General features: G+C 39.8%; 1 protein-coding gene across 10 annotated transcripts in view; it reads right to left on the bottom strand.

The window, feature by feature from the left end:
• Positions 1-16,666, bottom strand: part of PPP1R12B (protein phosphatase 1 regulatory subunit 12B) — a 222,571-nt gene that overhangs the window by 44,917 nt on the left and 160,988 nt on the right. Inside the window, exon 1 of one of the 10 annotated variants that reach the window (XM_045456470.1) lies at positions 2,761-3,561. The exons of the other annotated variants lie outside the window; for them this stretch is intronic. Coding sequence (XP_045312426.1) covers positions 2,761-2,862 — 102 coding nt within the window. The 5' untranslated portion in view covers positions 2,863-3,561. Of the gene's footprint in view, positions 1-2,760; positions 3,562-16,666 lie in introns of those variants that run through there. 10 annotated transcript variants of the gene reach the window in all.

Genomic DNA, 16,666 nt, shown 5'->3' on the forward strand with positions numbered 1-16,666 from the left:
GCCTCTTTAACAACAGTTAAGAAAAAACCATAAATATTTATACACTGGCTCAAGATTTCAATGTTTGTCTTGAAGAATGTTGGCTCCAGAGGCTATACCTCTTTGTGCAATTTCTAGCAAAAAACCGAAAGTGCACAAGTGAAGTTTGAGGGGAGTGAGAGTTGTTCTGATCTTAACTCTGAAATGTGCACAGACATTTCCCAGTCTCTTTAGTCAAGCATTTCTGCCTCTGAGAGAAATATGAAGACCTGTAGCCCACAAGGTCTCAGGCTCTGTGGGGTCCGTGGTTCATAGGCTCTAGGATTTGAGAATCAGGCGTGGGAGATTCAGCATAGCCTGTCAATGCCCTCCCTTGGTCTGTAGCTGCTGCCTGCCTCCTTCCTGCAATTTGTTTCCTGGGTCCTCATTATGCCTGAATTTTGGATTCCCACAGCTACCCACGCTTTTAACTGTCATCTGTGACCCTAGCATGTCCTTAACCTTCAAGTATATTTGATATGTGATCCAGTGTTGTGGATAAATATGGGTTTTGGAGCCAGAGAGACTGGACTCTACTGCTTGTTGCTGGCTGACTGATGTGGGTAAGTGGATTTTCTTCCATGTATCTCAGTTTCCTCAGACATAAAACGGTCACAGCAACACCCACCTTTCAGGGTGACTGAGGATTAAATGAGGTAAGGAAAATGAAGTGGCCGTCAGTTAAGTAACCAGGCATCAGAAGGCATATGAGCCCAACATCACCACCACAACACTAGGTGTTAAAGAGCACCACGTACTGAGTTAAGAGGGGGGATGGTCATAGTATCCAAAACCAGTTTGTAAGCAGCACCCCAACCAGTCAGTACATGAGAGGAAACTAGGCTACGGGGGAATCGTAGGAGATAAATCTTAGTTTTATAGCCCGTTCAGAGTGTCAACAGCCTCCAAATTAGTCTCACATACCTTTCACTCTCTCAGACAGTAAAGACACCAGCAACGTAATGGAACATGAATGATATGCGAAAACCAACACTCTCTATAGTACAGCCTCAGGCCATGTGGACCTGGAAATTGGTTACAGTAAGCAGATGCTATTATGGGAATCCACAGCCGCTGACCACTACAATTGGGAAGTAGTCTCTTATTAAGGCCATTCACATTTTGGTTTCCTGTAATCCAAATTTTCAATTTCTCTCCCACTGTGACCTCTGTCTAAAAAGTCAGGGATGGGGGGGATGGTGGAAGGAGGGTGGAAAGGGTGGATGGCAGCTCTCCGAACCGAGACAAGAAGAAAACACTATTTAACTGTAAAGAAGAAATGCACTCAAACAGGGAAAAAAGGGGAGGGGTGTCACCAGACAGATTTTGTTGAATGTTCGCGAGCCATCTCATGCACTGCCCTGGGCACGCTGGTTACAGTGGTGAGAAGTGCTAACAATGGGCTCTTTACACCAAAAGGTATTGCTGATTGGGTAAGAGGGAGGGGAACAAAGGGAAACACTAACTGAAGTAAAAGCGCTCCATTTTGTGGACCTCATTTGGTAGCCACCAAAAAGTACCCAACAGCTGCCGAGGAGGAAGCATTCTGTGGCTTCTTCGAAAAGAAAGGCACGCCATCCTAAGCGTTGAAGAAACTGTCCCGAACTCAGCGATGGTGGCACTGGAGCCTCCTAGTCCACTCACAACAAGAACTTATGAATGAAATAGCTTTTTAACAAAACGCTGAATATCCCTAGCTGATGTCCGAGACCAACATCCCACATACCAAATTCTACTCCATGGTAATCTGCCCCATGAGAAAGACATTGAAAATGAATATAAAATAAAAGAAACACAATAGTCAATTCAGGTTTCTTGCAGATTTTTTCCCCACAGCTCCCCAAATAAGGAAGCTATGACCATCGTTCTACTTACTCTGTACATATACTACAGCACAACCTTGTTCCCTAAGAAGGAGCTCTACCTTGCCCGCTACCTAATATGCCCATCAGGGTTCCCATCACTTGCTATTGGTAGCACTCCTTGCTTTTGTGAGTTTCCTACAGGGGAAGACACTGAATCAGATGTAAATCACTTGTACAGAAACATTCACTAGAGGAGAAAAAAAAAAATGTCAAATGGATCTGCCTGGGGTATTACAAACACTTCCACACAGCTGGTTGTCAATAGCCAGGAGTCATTTAGAACTTTAGAAGCACAAAGTTTCCTGAGGGTGACTGAGAAGTAAAGACTCCAAGTGTTTTTTTCTCTCTCTTTATCACTCAGTGGACACACAAAATAGGCAAAGGTATACACTCTCTCATATACACACCTACACAAATGTTCATGAGGAACTTGCCCATAACTGAAGTTTAACATCTATAGTTTCATGGCCATTTGGGAGCTTTATCTCTGGAAATGTAGTATTTGACCCACACAAAAAAACAAACAGGAAACGGAGCAATTAAAAACAGCCACAGAAATTAAGAAACGCCTGTAGGATATAGTGACAAGGACTCTAAAATCGTACTGTTAGGCAGCTTACAACTGACAGTTAAAAGCTAAAATACAGAAACCGTAGTCTGGCATATTTAAGTCTGCTTTTACTTAAGACTACAGTAAGTATTATGAACCACAACCTCTTGCAGAAAAGCTCACAGGGTCTTTACTTGCAATTTTTTTCTCCTCTACTGATTCCCATATGCTCTGAAATGCTTTTGCTCTAAACCTAACTCCCCAAGTTACATATACGTTTTCCATCTCTGACCCAACTAAGAACATACGTAAATAAAAACTGCTTACTCGGAGCGTCTTGGCAGTCGGGGAGGGAGATGCTGGGGGAGAATCAGACTGAGACTTCCTATTCCGAGTGAATTCTTTACTTCGGGTATATAAAGAGGACATGATTCCTCAGGATGTAGACAGACACTCAACCACTGGATTCTTCACACAAAGCTGAGAAAGTGCCCCTGCAGGTTACCCTCACAGAATCTCTCCTTTTAGTTGATGCAAGAAGACTTTGGATAGAACTAAATAAAGGATAAAAGCCACCCTGTAAATTATAGTCTTGCGCTCTAAGCCAGTCCACAGTGAAACGGAGTCTGAGAGGCGTGCTCCATCAATATTTTCAGTTCAGCTTCAACCACAAGTGCCCAGGACTTGTAGCTTACGGTGAGGGTGCTGTGCTGAGCCACACCTTTTATGCCTAGATTGAGTCCTTGATTCTCCCAAAAGGACACTTCTTATTGAGACTTGCTCCCCATTAAAACCTGAGTCTAGGTTCCCGATGACACCAGATTAAATCCCAGAGGAAAGATGACCTTGGATCCTGTCGGAGACGAGCCTGGGACGAACTACCATCGCTTTATCCAGAGGGAAGAAACAGAAATCCTCTGGAAATCATGCCGTCTTTCCTTAGCTGGACTCCACTGGGCTGGAAGGGGTTTAGAACTGCTGTGATAAATTCAGGTTAAACAACTCAAAAAAAACCCCCCAAAACAAAAAAACTACAAATAAGGAACCAAGAGTTTATGAGAAGGAAGCCGTCTGAGGAAGTCAAGTTTCCCTGAGTCCTCCCAGACGAAGCTGCTTTTACATATAAACACTCACAGTCATACACACATCTTTTCCCCTCCCCTCTTCTATTTTCTGACATTCCAAATCCCTATTCGCTCAGCGAGGAATGCTGGAGAAGAGCCAAGGGCAAAGATTCACTTTCAACTCAGAATTCGGGTTGCCACTTGCAGGAAGAAAAGAAAGCCTGCCAGCTTCTAGGAATAAAGGGAGGATCTTTGGGGACATGCTCAGGGGCAAAGCCCACCAACCTTCTGGTATCCACTGCTTCGGCTGGAGTAAGCAGCACGTTCAACGGCGGACTTCCCTGAACAGTTTGCTAAATATCAGATGGGGACTTTTCAACTTCTGGATCTCTTAAGTAACAAAGCCCTGACAGACACATCAGTCAAAGCACCTTCAGGCCCTTTGTGTTCCATTTTAATGACCTGTCGTTCCTGCCGCACCACAAGGAAGCCCAGCAAACTGAAACTTTGGCCCACTGCAAAGGAAGCTCTCTGTATATTGCAGACTTGAATGGCTGAGTCTCTAAGTAAACAGCTTACCAGAGTTTTCTGAAACACCGTAATCAGGGAAGACCAAATGGGAAAGGGGATACAGGTAAGGGAAAAGAAGGGGTCAGAAATGAAGAGAGAAAACAGAGACAGTAGCAGAAATGCAAGACCACAGGACTGAGTTACCCGCAGGGAAAATTAAGAGTTAAAAAGAAAGGAATTTATTTGCTTGGTGTTGAAGGTTTTTGGATTTGGCCTTGAAACATCTCAAATTTAATCTTTTGCACTCTGTTGTCATCACTACCCTATCCAACATTTCTAGGCCAAATGCTTTCTAAGCCAATGGGTTTATCCCCAAAGTAACAACTCACTTCTCTCTGGGCTCTTGGAAACTCTACCCTGCTCTCCCTTTTCCTACATGAAATTTATACTTTTTCCTTCAAATCTTCCTAGCATGCCACTCTTTTTTTCCTCTAATTATCTTGATATCTTCATTATTCTTATGACAAATTTTGTTAAATTAATGAAGGGAAGTGATCAGCTATTTGGGGGTTGGTCTGAGGAATACAGGTTGACAAGGGTTTATAAGAGCACGTGGGCACCTGGGTGGCTCAGTTGCTTGAATGTCCTACTCTTGATTTTGGCTTCGGTCATGGTCCCAGGGTGGTGGGAGTGAGCACTGCATTGGGCTTAGTGCTAGGCATGGTGCCTGCTTGGGATTCTCTCTCTCTTTCCCTTTGCCCCTCTCCCCAACTCATGTACTCTCTCTCTCTAAAATAAAATAAAATAAAATAAAATAAAATAGGCTTTAATTCATTCCCAATCTAAAAAACTTAAGACTGATCAATTCCACCACAAACCAGATTATACTGTGTCTGAAAGGCCAGTTATTTTGGAAATTCAGATCTATGAATCTTACATTTTAGATCCTACTTATACAGTTAATCTCATCTGATAAGAATGAGTTTTCCTCTATTAGATCTCTTCACCTAGAAAAGAAATATTGATGTAAATCTAAATAGTAACATTCCCACAGCAAGCATGATTGTCTAGGGAAGGATTAAGGAGGGATACTTTTCACTATCTAGAATGAAAGTTACCAGTTACATTATTCCTCAAAGAAATGGCAAGAACAAGTCTGATCAGTTTCCTGACATGTTTCTGTAGGTTTATACAATGATTTCATTTCTCATTGGCAACTGAAGAGGAAATGTAAAAGCCTGTTACTCCCAATTATTATTCCTGTCTCTTTTCACTTCTATCTTACATCTAATTCTAGGCAGTACTAACAATGGTAAACTCTCTTATATTTTAAAGTGTTTTAACATACATTATCTCACTTGGTCCTCTCAATGCTGACAGGCAGTAACCTGGTCTAGTTAGGAGATTGGCTTTATATAGGGGAGTTGAGCCAATAAGTAAACATATTGAGGGTAATGGGACCTAGATTTCTCAATCTTGGAGAAGGAAGGTATAAATAAGAAAAAAGGTAAAGCTAGAATAAACCTTGTGATGATATGCAGGATTGAAGGTATTGGTGTGAACCAGTGATTTTCAATATATACCGACATAAGTAACTAGAGATGTAAGTGTGCGTGTGTGCGCGCGCGTGTGTCTAAGTGAATGCATCTATATGTGTATTTCCTAGCTCTCTCCACCGCGAAATGGGGGAAGAGCAACACTCCAGTAGCATTTCACACACCTAGTGCCCAGATCATCATTTCCACATGTACTCTCCAATAAAAGGAACACGGCTCCCTGAGAAATGGCTAATTCCAGAGGTGGGGCAGGGAAAGAAAATGAGCCTGGGTCTCTTATGTCCGAAAATAAGGAAGCACTTTAACAATAATGGGAACATAACAAAAGGACATGGAGACCTGCTTAAAAAGCCAACTTGAGATAAACTGAGCATCAAAATAAATAATGACAGTGAAAAGTTATAACCCACTGAACAAAAAAGGAGTCCGTGAACACACATTAATATAAATAAATGAGGAGAGAAAGTTCTTCCTTACAATAGAATACCTAATAATAATGTAAAGGAGTAATGAAATTAAAAAAAATCACCATTTGGCAAACACCAATGTAAAGTCAATCCAAGGAAGGAACATTAGTGGATACCAAAGCTAGTAGGTTAAAACAGGATGAGGAACTGGATTTTACATAATCTCAAAGTATCGCCTATTAATCACAAAAGTGGAAAAGGGAGATGTACTGTGGAGAAACCTAGCAGACACCATCTTACTCAAGTGGCCAAAGGTCAACACTACCAGTAGTGGGGCAGATTGTTAGGGCATAATGAAAAGCAAAGGACTCCTTCTGGAACATTGTCGTAGAAAATGCATAAATTGGGTCTACTTAAGAGGAAACACTGGGCCCAAACTGAGGGACATACTTGACAGGCCTGTCATCTTAAAAATATCAAGGTCATGAAAAGCAAGGAAAGACTGACTAAAGAGACATGAGAATCAGGTCTAATGTGTGATCCTGTATTGGATCCTTCTGCTACAAAGAACATTATTGGGACAACCTGGTAAAAACTGAATGTGGTCTCTGGGTGAAGGATATACCAGAGTTCTCTGTACTATTCTTAAAATATTTGAAATTGTTTCAAAATAAGAAGTTAAAAAAAAAAAAATCCAGTTCTTTCATATTACAAGGGTGGGAAATGGGCCAAATGAGATAACTTCTTTTAACTCCAGAGAACTTTTGAAAGACAGTCTCTCATTACAGATATAATTAAGATGGTGTTCACCAAAGAACTGCGTTTATTAATGGCAGTAAGCAATCACTTGGGCTAAAGACATAATGACTATGAACTAAGATTCATTAGATGGCCATGAATCAATTTCGTGGTTCACAATCAGATCAATAAAACGTGAAACAGAACAGCAAATATGATAGCACATGACACAGAATAGAGTAAGGGAAGGCTTTCATGGAACCGTTGTTTTAGTTAGGCATAACACGTTTATAAGCATACTGGGTCACAGTGTAAAATGCATTTCTTTTTTTTTTTAACTGTTTATTTTTGAGAGACAGAGACAGGGAGAGAGGGAGAGAGAGAGAGAGAGAGGCAGAGAGAAAGGGGGACAGAGGATCCAAAGCAGGCTCTGTGCTGACAACGGAGAGTCTGATGTGGGGCTCGAACTCTCAAAATACGAGATCATGACCTAAGCCAAAGTCGGACACTTAACCAAATGAGCCACCCAGGCACCCCTAAAATGCATTTCTTATTGTGGGTCATGGTCAAAAAAGTTTGAAAGTCAAGAACAAAGAGCTAGTACAAGTCCTTTGCTGGTGAGAAGAGAAAGAACAGTTTCTACTCTGGCATGACAGGAGGAGAATTATCTCATCCTTGAGTTATCAAACTGGCAAAGGATAGGTGCTTTGAACTAAATTTGACCCAGTATTACACTGCTTCATCAGTAAAATCTGAAAACGCTATAAAAAATCATTACTTATTCTGCAAAATTTGGGATCTGGTGGACAAAAACCAGACAGAATGATTTTGTTATGGTTGATACAATTCCCAGAAGCATCTCTAGTGTCAGACTGTCAGACTTTCACCACACAAATATTCAGACTCCTCAAATGCACCCTGCAAATCCTTTGTGTGTTCTATGGCATGACTGGAGAGTCCTTGAATGTCACTGAAGGGCTTTCATTAGAGGAACCAGTATACTCCTGACTATCATGTCAAAAAAGCATGTTTGGAATTCCAACTCTTTCTTCCTAGTTGAAGAATATGGTTTCCCCCTTTCCCCAATAAACTGATAATTCAAGATCAATCAACAGTGTTTATTACAACATGAAGGGGGAGACCATAGTTAGAATTTGTAAGCATATTACACTTTGGGTATCAAACATGGCATTAGTATTAAGTTCACAGAAAAAAAACATTTTATTCTGCTTGCTGTATTTGCTATTCAACTGAGACCAGTAGCCTGCAAAAGGGTCCTGATATTTATCCAGGATAGATAAAGTAATTAAAAATATTTCTTTAAAAACTTCATCTTGGGGCGCCTGGGTGGCTCAGTCGGTTGAGCGTCCGACTTCGGCTCAGGTCATGATCTCGCACTCCGTGGGTTCAAGCCCCGCATCGGGCTCTGTGCTGACAGCTCGGAGCCTGGAGCCTGCTTCGGATTCTGTGTCTCCCTCTCTCTCTGGCCCTCCCCCCATTCATGCTCTGTCTCTCTCTCTGTCTCAAAAGTAAATGAATGTTAAAAAAACAACAACAAAAAAAAACAAAAACAAAACAAAAAAAAAACTTCATCTGGTAAAGATTTTGAGTAGGGCAAGGATTAAGAGTATAGAAGGTCAGACAGAATGTGAAAGCACAGGTAAAACAATAGCCAGCTAGAAAGAACATCATTTGCTCTTTGGCTCTGAGCCAAACTAAGTTTTAAAACTTTCTGAGGGTAAAGCATACAAATATAAATGGGTGTGTAGTGGAAGGGGGTAGATATACCCGCAAAATGGTATATTAACTATGAACAACTTCTAGAAGTAAACCTCATAATAAACCCGGAGGCTTTATATTATCATTCTGCAAGTCATGCAAAATCTAATTTCGTGGAATTAGTTACATTTAAAATTAAAATGATCTCAGAGTGGTTTCCCAATCTCAAATGTTCCCTATCTATATTTTTCAAGTTCTTTTGTTACAAAAAAGAAAACAGGACAACAGAATAAAGTTCTGAAGTGCTTCTGGCTAAGAGATCATAAAAGACCCTCTCCATTAGCACTTGTGAATGTCAGAATCGAGCCCAAACTATGAGATGTGTAAGTCAATAAGTAAATGCTGTATGACTGTAGCCAGAAACTTCAGCCCTAGACTTTTCTGATGGGGCCCCAAACATGAAACTCAATCATCTAGAACTGCAATTCTAAAATTCTATTTTTGGCATAATGCCAAAAGAATCTTTACCAACACCCATTTCATCAGATATAGCAAAAGTATAGGAAAGTTCTTCTTGGAAAGTAAGTATGGCTTCCAAACCACAAGGTCTTTAAAGCCTAAAGGAGATTGTTAAATTGGCAGACATTACCTAGTCTTTCAAAAATTCTTATGCTGCTTCCTGCAAATCAAATTTTTTGGTAGCTTAGTTTAAAACTTCTGAGTAGTCACAATACACAGTATTTTAGTTCAGATTTCGGCAAGAAAGTAATGAGTCAAATATGAACAATTAAGAAGTATAAGTAGTTTAAGATCCCTGTGCCTCCTTTTGGAACTAAGAGTTTGAAACAGAGCAATCATTTTCAGGCCCATTTATGAATATAAGTGCCACAGAAAATACTTTTATTTTCAATCATCAATTGACACTTTTCTTACATCAATCCATCTAACCCTATTAAGTACTTACTCCATGCAACAACATACTATTAGGGTTATATAAAATTCCTTAAGACATGATTACTATCTTCAAAGAGATTACAGGATATCTCAAGATTTATATAACTGCAAAGTGAGGGCTCCATACTGCTAAAATTAACAACACTACAATCATCTCACATCAGTCAGAATGACTATTATAAAAAAATACAAGAAATAACAAGTGTTGGCGAGAATGTGAAGAAAAGGGAACCCTCGTGCACTGTTGGTGGGAATGTAAATTGGTACAGCCACTATGGAAAACAGTATGGAGGTTCCTCAAAAACTTAAAAGCAAAAATGCCATATAATGCAGTAATTCCATTGATGTAACTCATGGAAAGAAAATGAAAACACTATTTTAAAAAGATATATGCACCCCTGTGTTTATTGTAGCATTACTTACAATAGCCAAGATATGGAGGCAACCTAAGTGTCCATAGAGAGATGAATACATACAGAAGTGGGGTATGTATATACAATGGAATATTACTCAGCCATAAAAAAGAATGAACTGTTGTCATTTGTGATAACATGGACAGACCTAGAGGGTACTATGCAAAGTGAATTAAGTCAGAGAAAGAGAAATACCGTACGATTTCACTTACATGTGGAATCTAAAAAAACAAAACAGGGCACCTGGGTGTCTCAGTCAGTTGAGCATCTGACTTCAGCTCAGGTCATGATCTCATGCTTTGTGAGTTCAAGCCCCACCTCAGGCTTTGAGCTGATAGCACGGAGCCTGCTTTAGATTCTCTGCCTCCCTCTTTCTGTGTTCCTCCTCTGCCAGCACTCTTTCTCAAAAATAAGCATAATAAAATAAAATAAAATAAAATAAAATAAAATAAAATAAAATAAAGTAAAGTAAAGTAAAGTAAAGTAAAATAAAATAAAATAAAATAAAATAAAATAAAATAAAACAGAAACAGATTCAAAACAGATGAGGGAGGTTAAGAGGCACAAACTTCCAGTTATAAACTAAATCACAGAGATGAAAAGTCCAGTCGAGGGAACACAGTCAATAATGCCGTATTAACCTTGTGTGGTGATCGGTGGGGACCATACTTCCTGTGGTGAGCACAGCATAATGTACAGAATTGTCAAGCCACTGTGCCGCACACTTGAAACCCATATAACATGGTATGCCAACTATACTTCAATTAAAGAAAAAAGAATTATAAGCACAAAAAACAAACAAACAAAAAACCCAGTCAAGCCATACTCTTCCATACGTTCTTAAGTAATCTCTAATTTCATACTGAACAAATAAGGTGCTTTTAAAGGAGACCACCAATAGCTCAGAGCCAAGTCTGAAGAACAGAGTGCAGGAGAGCTGCATTTACCATTCCATGTAGTTATACTGTGGTTTTTATTACTCGGCACCTAGAGGAGCCACACGCATTATTTGAGGGATAAAGGGCGTATGTGAGAAGTTCTGAAGAGAACAGGAAGTTCTTTGTCACGTGACTCTTTTGTCCTTCCATTTTTCCATCTTAATCCTCATTTTTAATTTATGTGTTAAGAAAATCTTCCCCCTTCTTGGGGGGTAGGGAAGATCAATGATGTGAACTCATGTTTAGTGATTTCTCCTGTGTAGATGATTCCGACTGAGGTAGAAATACTAGGGATTTTACCACAAAATGAGTCTCTTACCCTCAACTTCTCCTTTGAAATGAATCATTCTAGAGTGAAGTATCAGCCTTATTCCAATATACGGAAATAAAGAGCAGAAAGAAGCCATGCAATTCTTTCCACCTAATAGAGGGCTTCCGACATGTGTTCTTTATGAAAAAGCAATAAAAGCTAAAAAATCAGACCAACAAAACACATTCACTGAAAACTCTGGTGGGTTGCTTAGGGGTGAGGGAAAGAGACAGTGCCATTTTCAGGTACAAGGCAGTAACAGAGGCAAAGTAAGAGAAGACCCACAAGTTGCTGAGCATGAAGTTCACTAATTTTTATTAGTCTACAAAACGTTCCCCATCTTGCCCTTATATACTTAAATAATATGCCAGTGTTATAAAAGTTTAAATCTCAGAAACTCACTTAAGGATAAGGGATTATATAGGCCCTTTGAGAAACCTGTCCCAGAATTGGTTTATAGGTTTAGTGTTTTGCAACGAAATTTAAACTGAGCAACAACTAAAAAAAAAAAGGTGAACAGAAGTGAAAAGCTACCTCCTTTTTATGTAATAACTTATGCAGCTTTTCCTCCACTCACACTTTCTTTCTAGGCCTCACCAGATAACAAACAGCCAAAAGTAAAGATAGAGGGGGCAACTCAGAAGCTGAGCTGAGGTTTTCTTTCCTTTTTTTTTTTTTTTTAAAGTTTATTTATTTATTTTGAGGGAGAGAGGGCATGTGCCCATAAGTGCGCAAGCAGGGGAGGGGCAGAGAGAGAGGAGAGAGAGAGAATCAGCGTGAGCCCGGAAGTGGGGATCGATCCCACAAACCGTGAGGTTATGATCTGAGCCAAAATCAAGAGTTGGATGCTTAACTGATTGAGCCACCCAGGTGCTCCTGAGCAGAGGTTTTCAAGGGTGAAGGTGGGAGTGGGGGCAATACTTCCTCAGGGGCATTTGCAAATAATGTAAGGACGATGGTTCTCACAAAGACTGGAGGGTGCTATCAGCATTTAGCAAGCCAGGATCAGGGACACTGAATGTCCTACAACACTCTAGACAGAGTGTCATCATTATGATGAAGAAGTAATTACTCTGCTAAAATGCTCACAGGGCTCTGATGAGAAAAAATGCTGCAAATGATCAAGAGCACTAACAGAGCAAATTACATCTTTTTTGATTAGCTTAGAAGTAGCCCAAAGGGCTTTATAGGTTACATGGCTGGTTAAACACTGAATAAGTAGCTTATAAGAGTATGACTTATCTAAAACTTTTGTTAGAACTTACTACAACTATAGATGTTCAGGAAAGAGTTGTTTAAAAAAGTTGTTTATCTCAATAAGGTTGCTTTAAAAAGTCAAGGAGAGGGGCGCCTGGGTGGCGCAGCCGGTTAAGCATCCGACTTCAGCCAGGTCACGATCTCGCGGTCCGTGAGTTCGAGCCCCGCGTCGGGCTCTGGGCTGATGGCTCAGAGCCTGGAGCCTGTTTCTGATTCTGTGTCTCCCTCTCTCTCTGCCCCTCCCCCATTCATGCTCTGTCTCTCTCTGTCCCAAAAATAAATAAACGTTGAAAAAAAAATTTTAAAAAGTCAAGGAGAAAGATGTTGAATACTACCATAGGTTTTTTTTTTTTTTTAATTTTTTTTTTTTTTAACGTTTATTTATTTTTGGGACAGAGAGAGACAGAGCATGAACGGGGGAGGGGCACAGAGACAGGGAGACACAGAATCGGAAGCAGGCTCCAGGCTCCGAGCCATCAGCCCAGAGCCTGACGCGGGGCTCGAACTCACGGACCGTGAGATCGTGACCTGAGCTGAAGTCGGATGCTTAACCGACTGAGCCACCCAGGCGCCCCTACCATAGTTTTATAATACTATAAAATACTTAATTATATTTTAGAGTATCCTTCAAAATACATTTGTTTAGTGCATAAAGATATGTTTGATATTTATGTTGCGCTTGTAATCTGTGTGTCAGGCAAAACACACTACCATCTGGTGGCATGTCTAAAACGTAGGCTCAGTATTTAGGAACAGTGAGCTTCTTGATAGTGAAACCTATACTTAAAGGTATAAAATCAGAGAACCATCATAAGCTGTGAGTAGTAGAAGCCTATAAAAATAAATTATAAACATAAAGGTTCAGAAAGTCTACTTTAAGTTCAAGTGTTTTAACTATCATCAGCCTGATTTAGTTACTTTTTAATATTTTGGTAATTTTCTTTAAAGCCTATAAATTTGGCTGAATGCTCCATCGGGTGGTAAGAAAAGGAAAAATATTTCCCATTACTTGTAGTTGGCAGAGTTTTAAGGAAGAAGGCCATTACTGTACTAAGAAAAGCAATCTATGTATGGATCATGTAGAAGTCTTAATTCTTCAGCTACTTTTCCTAATTGGGAATTTATAGTTGGTTCAGAAATAAAGTCTACTCCATTCATCTAAGTTTACTGAGAACCCTCCTCCCTTAGCATTAAAAATGTAGTTACAAACTCAACACTTAATTTTCTTATTTTTTAAAAAGTTTACTTATTTTGAGAGAAAGGAAGAGAGGAGGAGGAGGAGGAGGAGGGAGAGAGAGAGAGAGAGAGAGAGAGAGAGAGGGCACGAGCATGCATGAGCAGGGGAGGGGAAGAGAGGGAGGTAGAGAGAATCCCAAGCAGGTACTGCACTGTCAGCCTGGAGCCTGATGCAGGGCTTGAACTCACCAACCCATGAGATCATGACCAGAGCTGAAACCAGGAGTTGGATGCTTAATCAACTGAGCAACCCAGGTGCCACAACATCTAATTTTCTTATAATAGTACAAGTCCCAGAAAAGTACATAAACGAACATTCCTAGTCTACGATGAACTGGCATACACACTTCCTGCTTTGCAGATGCTGTTGACATATACAGTGTAAATGTTTGTCCATATGCTTTAGGAGTTGTCTATATACCATCTATATATGCTTTATGTCCATGCTCTCAGTTAAAAATATTTCAAGATAGTTGAAAATGGAAGACGCCATTGAACTGCTAGGTTTAGTTTTTAATGCTCTCATTTCTCTTTTGCTCAAATTATTCTGTGCCAACTGAATCCTCTCAATATCTAAAATTTTCCTTTTTATGCCTCTCTCATTTCCACTGGACATAAGTTTGCCCCTTCACTAGAGTTCTGCCAAAGGAAGTTTAAGCTTTCGTGCAGACTAAACAGAACAGCTATAACTCTGAAGATGACATAAAAGTTTCTCCCTGTGCCTAAGATACAAGAGATTTAAAAAAAAAAAGCCATTCATTACAGAGAAAAAGTTGAAAGATAAAATATATCACAGGGAGAGTACTATTTTTTGTCCAGTTAATTCCTGCCCATGGCAGGTAAAGAACAGTCTATGTGCTATTTAATAAGAAGTCCATTTCAAACTCCCACAGTATAATCAAACCAGAAACACAGCTCCTTCAGTCAGCCATGGGGGAAGGGGGAAGCAACTCCCAGGGTACGCAAGTTAATGGTCCTGTCAACCCTGTCATTCCCACATTGCAATGCCAATGTAATTACACACAAATACAATTATGGCGAGGCAAACACTGTTGCAGAGTGTAAGAGCTACATATGCATTTCTCTAAGAAACACAACTTGTGAGGCCCATGAAGCATGGCAATGTTTGTGGCAAACAGGACCAATGTGGGGATCAAATTAATTAGATTCCTGGAGTCTGCTGCTTAGTATGCAATTTGGGAAAGAACTAAGCTCCATGATGACTGACTGACTGGCATACACCGAACCACATACATATTGTTTTGTTTTAGCACAAAGGGCATATAAGAACTAATATTTGAGTGCCCTGGGCTCTGTTCTAATCAGTTTGCAAGATTCTGCATGTAATGTTACTATCTGGTTAGTTAATATGGGTGGTGCTAATAATGTGTTATTGGAGTTAAGTTCACAGTCTCTATATGTTTAGTTAGCACATATTTAAACAAACAAAACAACAAATAAAATACCTCTTCCATACCACAGACTATTGGTGACCTAGCTATCTTACAAATACATACTACTGGTCCTAATACAGACTGAGTGGCAATATACAACACCTGTCATTAAAACTGGAATTGAAACTCCAAGAGCAAAGCGTATCTGTTTTTAACCACTCAGAAGGATGATCACAAAGTCTGGTGTTCCAATCAGTGAAACTTGCACCACTTAGGTATAATTAGTTGAATGTCCTTTTTTTGTTAATTTTTAAATGTTCTGAGTATAATTGATACCCAATGTTACAACAGTTTCATGCGTACAACATAACGATTTGTTGGGTTTACACATTATGCTATGTTCACCACAAGTGTGGCTACCATCTATCCCGATACATCACTATTACAATATCATTGACTATATTCCTTATCCTGTGCCTTTTATTCCCATGATATATTCCTTCCATAACTGGAAGCTTGTATCTTCCGACACTTTCCCCTCTGGAAACCATCAGTTTGTTCCTAGTACTTACAGATCTGATTCTGGTTTTTGTTTTCTTACTCATTTGTTGTTGGCTTTTATTTTTTATATTCCACTTATGAGTGAAATCATATGGTATTTGTCTTTCTTTTCAGTCTGACTTATTTTACTTAGCATAATATTCTCTAGGTCCATCCATGTTGTTTCAAACGGCGCAATCTCATCTATTTCATGGCTGCATAATATTCCATCGTGTATATATACATATACATACACACACATACACCCCATATCTTCCTTATCTGTTCATCTACTGATGGACACTTAGGCTGCTTCCATGTTTTCCTTGGCTATTGTAAATAATGCTGCAATGAACATAGGAGTGCATGCATCTTTTCAAATTAATGTTTTTGTTTTCTTTGGTTAAGTACCCCAATAGTAGAATTGTTGAATCATATATTTTATTTTTAATTTTTTGAGTAACTTCCATACCGTTTTCCACAGTGGCTATACCAACTGACATTCCCATCAAGAGTGTATGAGGGTTCCTTTTTCTCTATATCCTTGCCAACTCTTGTTATTTTGTGTGTTTTTGATTTCAGCTATTCTAACAGGTATAAGGTGATATTGTGGTTTTGATTTGCATTTCCTTGATGATTACTAATGCTGAACATCTTTTCCTTGTCTGTTGGCTATCTGTATGTCTTCTTTGGAAAAATGTCTATTCAGGTCCTCTGCCAATTTTTTGTTAAAAAAAATTTTTTTTAATGTTTATTTTTTGAGAGAGAGAGCATGAGTGGGGTGGTGGGGGGGGCATGGAGAGAGGGACAGAGGATTCAAAGCAGGCTCTGTAATGACAGCAGTGAGCCGGATGTGGAGCTCAAACCTGCAAACTGTGAGATCATGACCCAAGCCAAAGTCAGACACTCCACCAACTGAGCCACCCAGGTGCCCAGCCCCCCTTTCTAAAATAATTTTTAAAAGTTTATTTTATATATTTTTGACAGAGAGAGAAAGAGAGAGAAAGAGCAAGGACAGAGAGAGGGAGAGAGAGAATACCAAGCAGGCTCCATGCTGTCAATGTGGAGCCCAATGTGGGGCTTGAACCCACAAACCGTGAGATCATGACCTGAGCCAAAATCTAGAGTCAGATGCTTAACCAACTGAGCCACTCAGGCGCCTCTCCTCTGCCCATTTTTTAATCTGATTGTTTCTTT

Source organism: Leopardus geoffroyi, chromosome C3, assembly GCF_018350155.1.
Source record: "Leopardus geoffroyi isolate Oge1 chromosome C3, O.geoffroyi_Oge1_pat1.0, whole genome shotgun sequence".
In the NCBI taxonomy this organism is placed as follows: Eukaryota; Metazoa; Chordata; class Mammalia; order Carnivora; family Felidae; genus Leopardus; species Leopardus geoffroyi.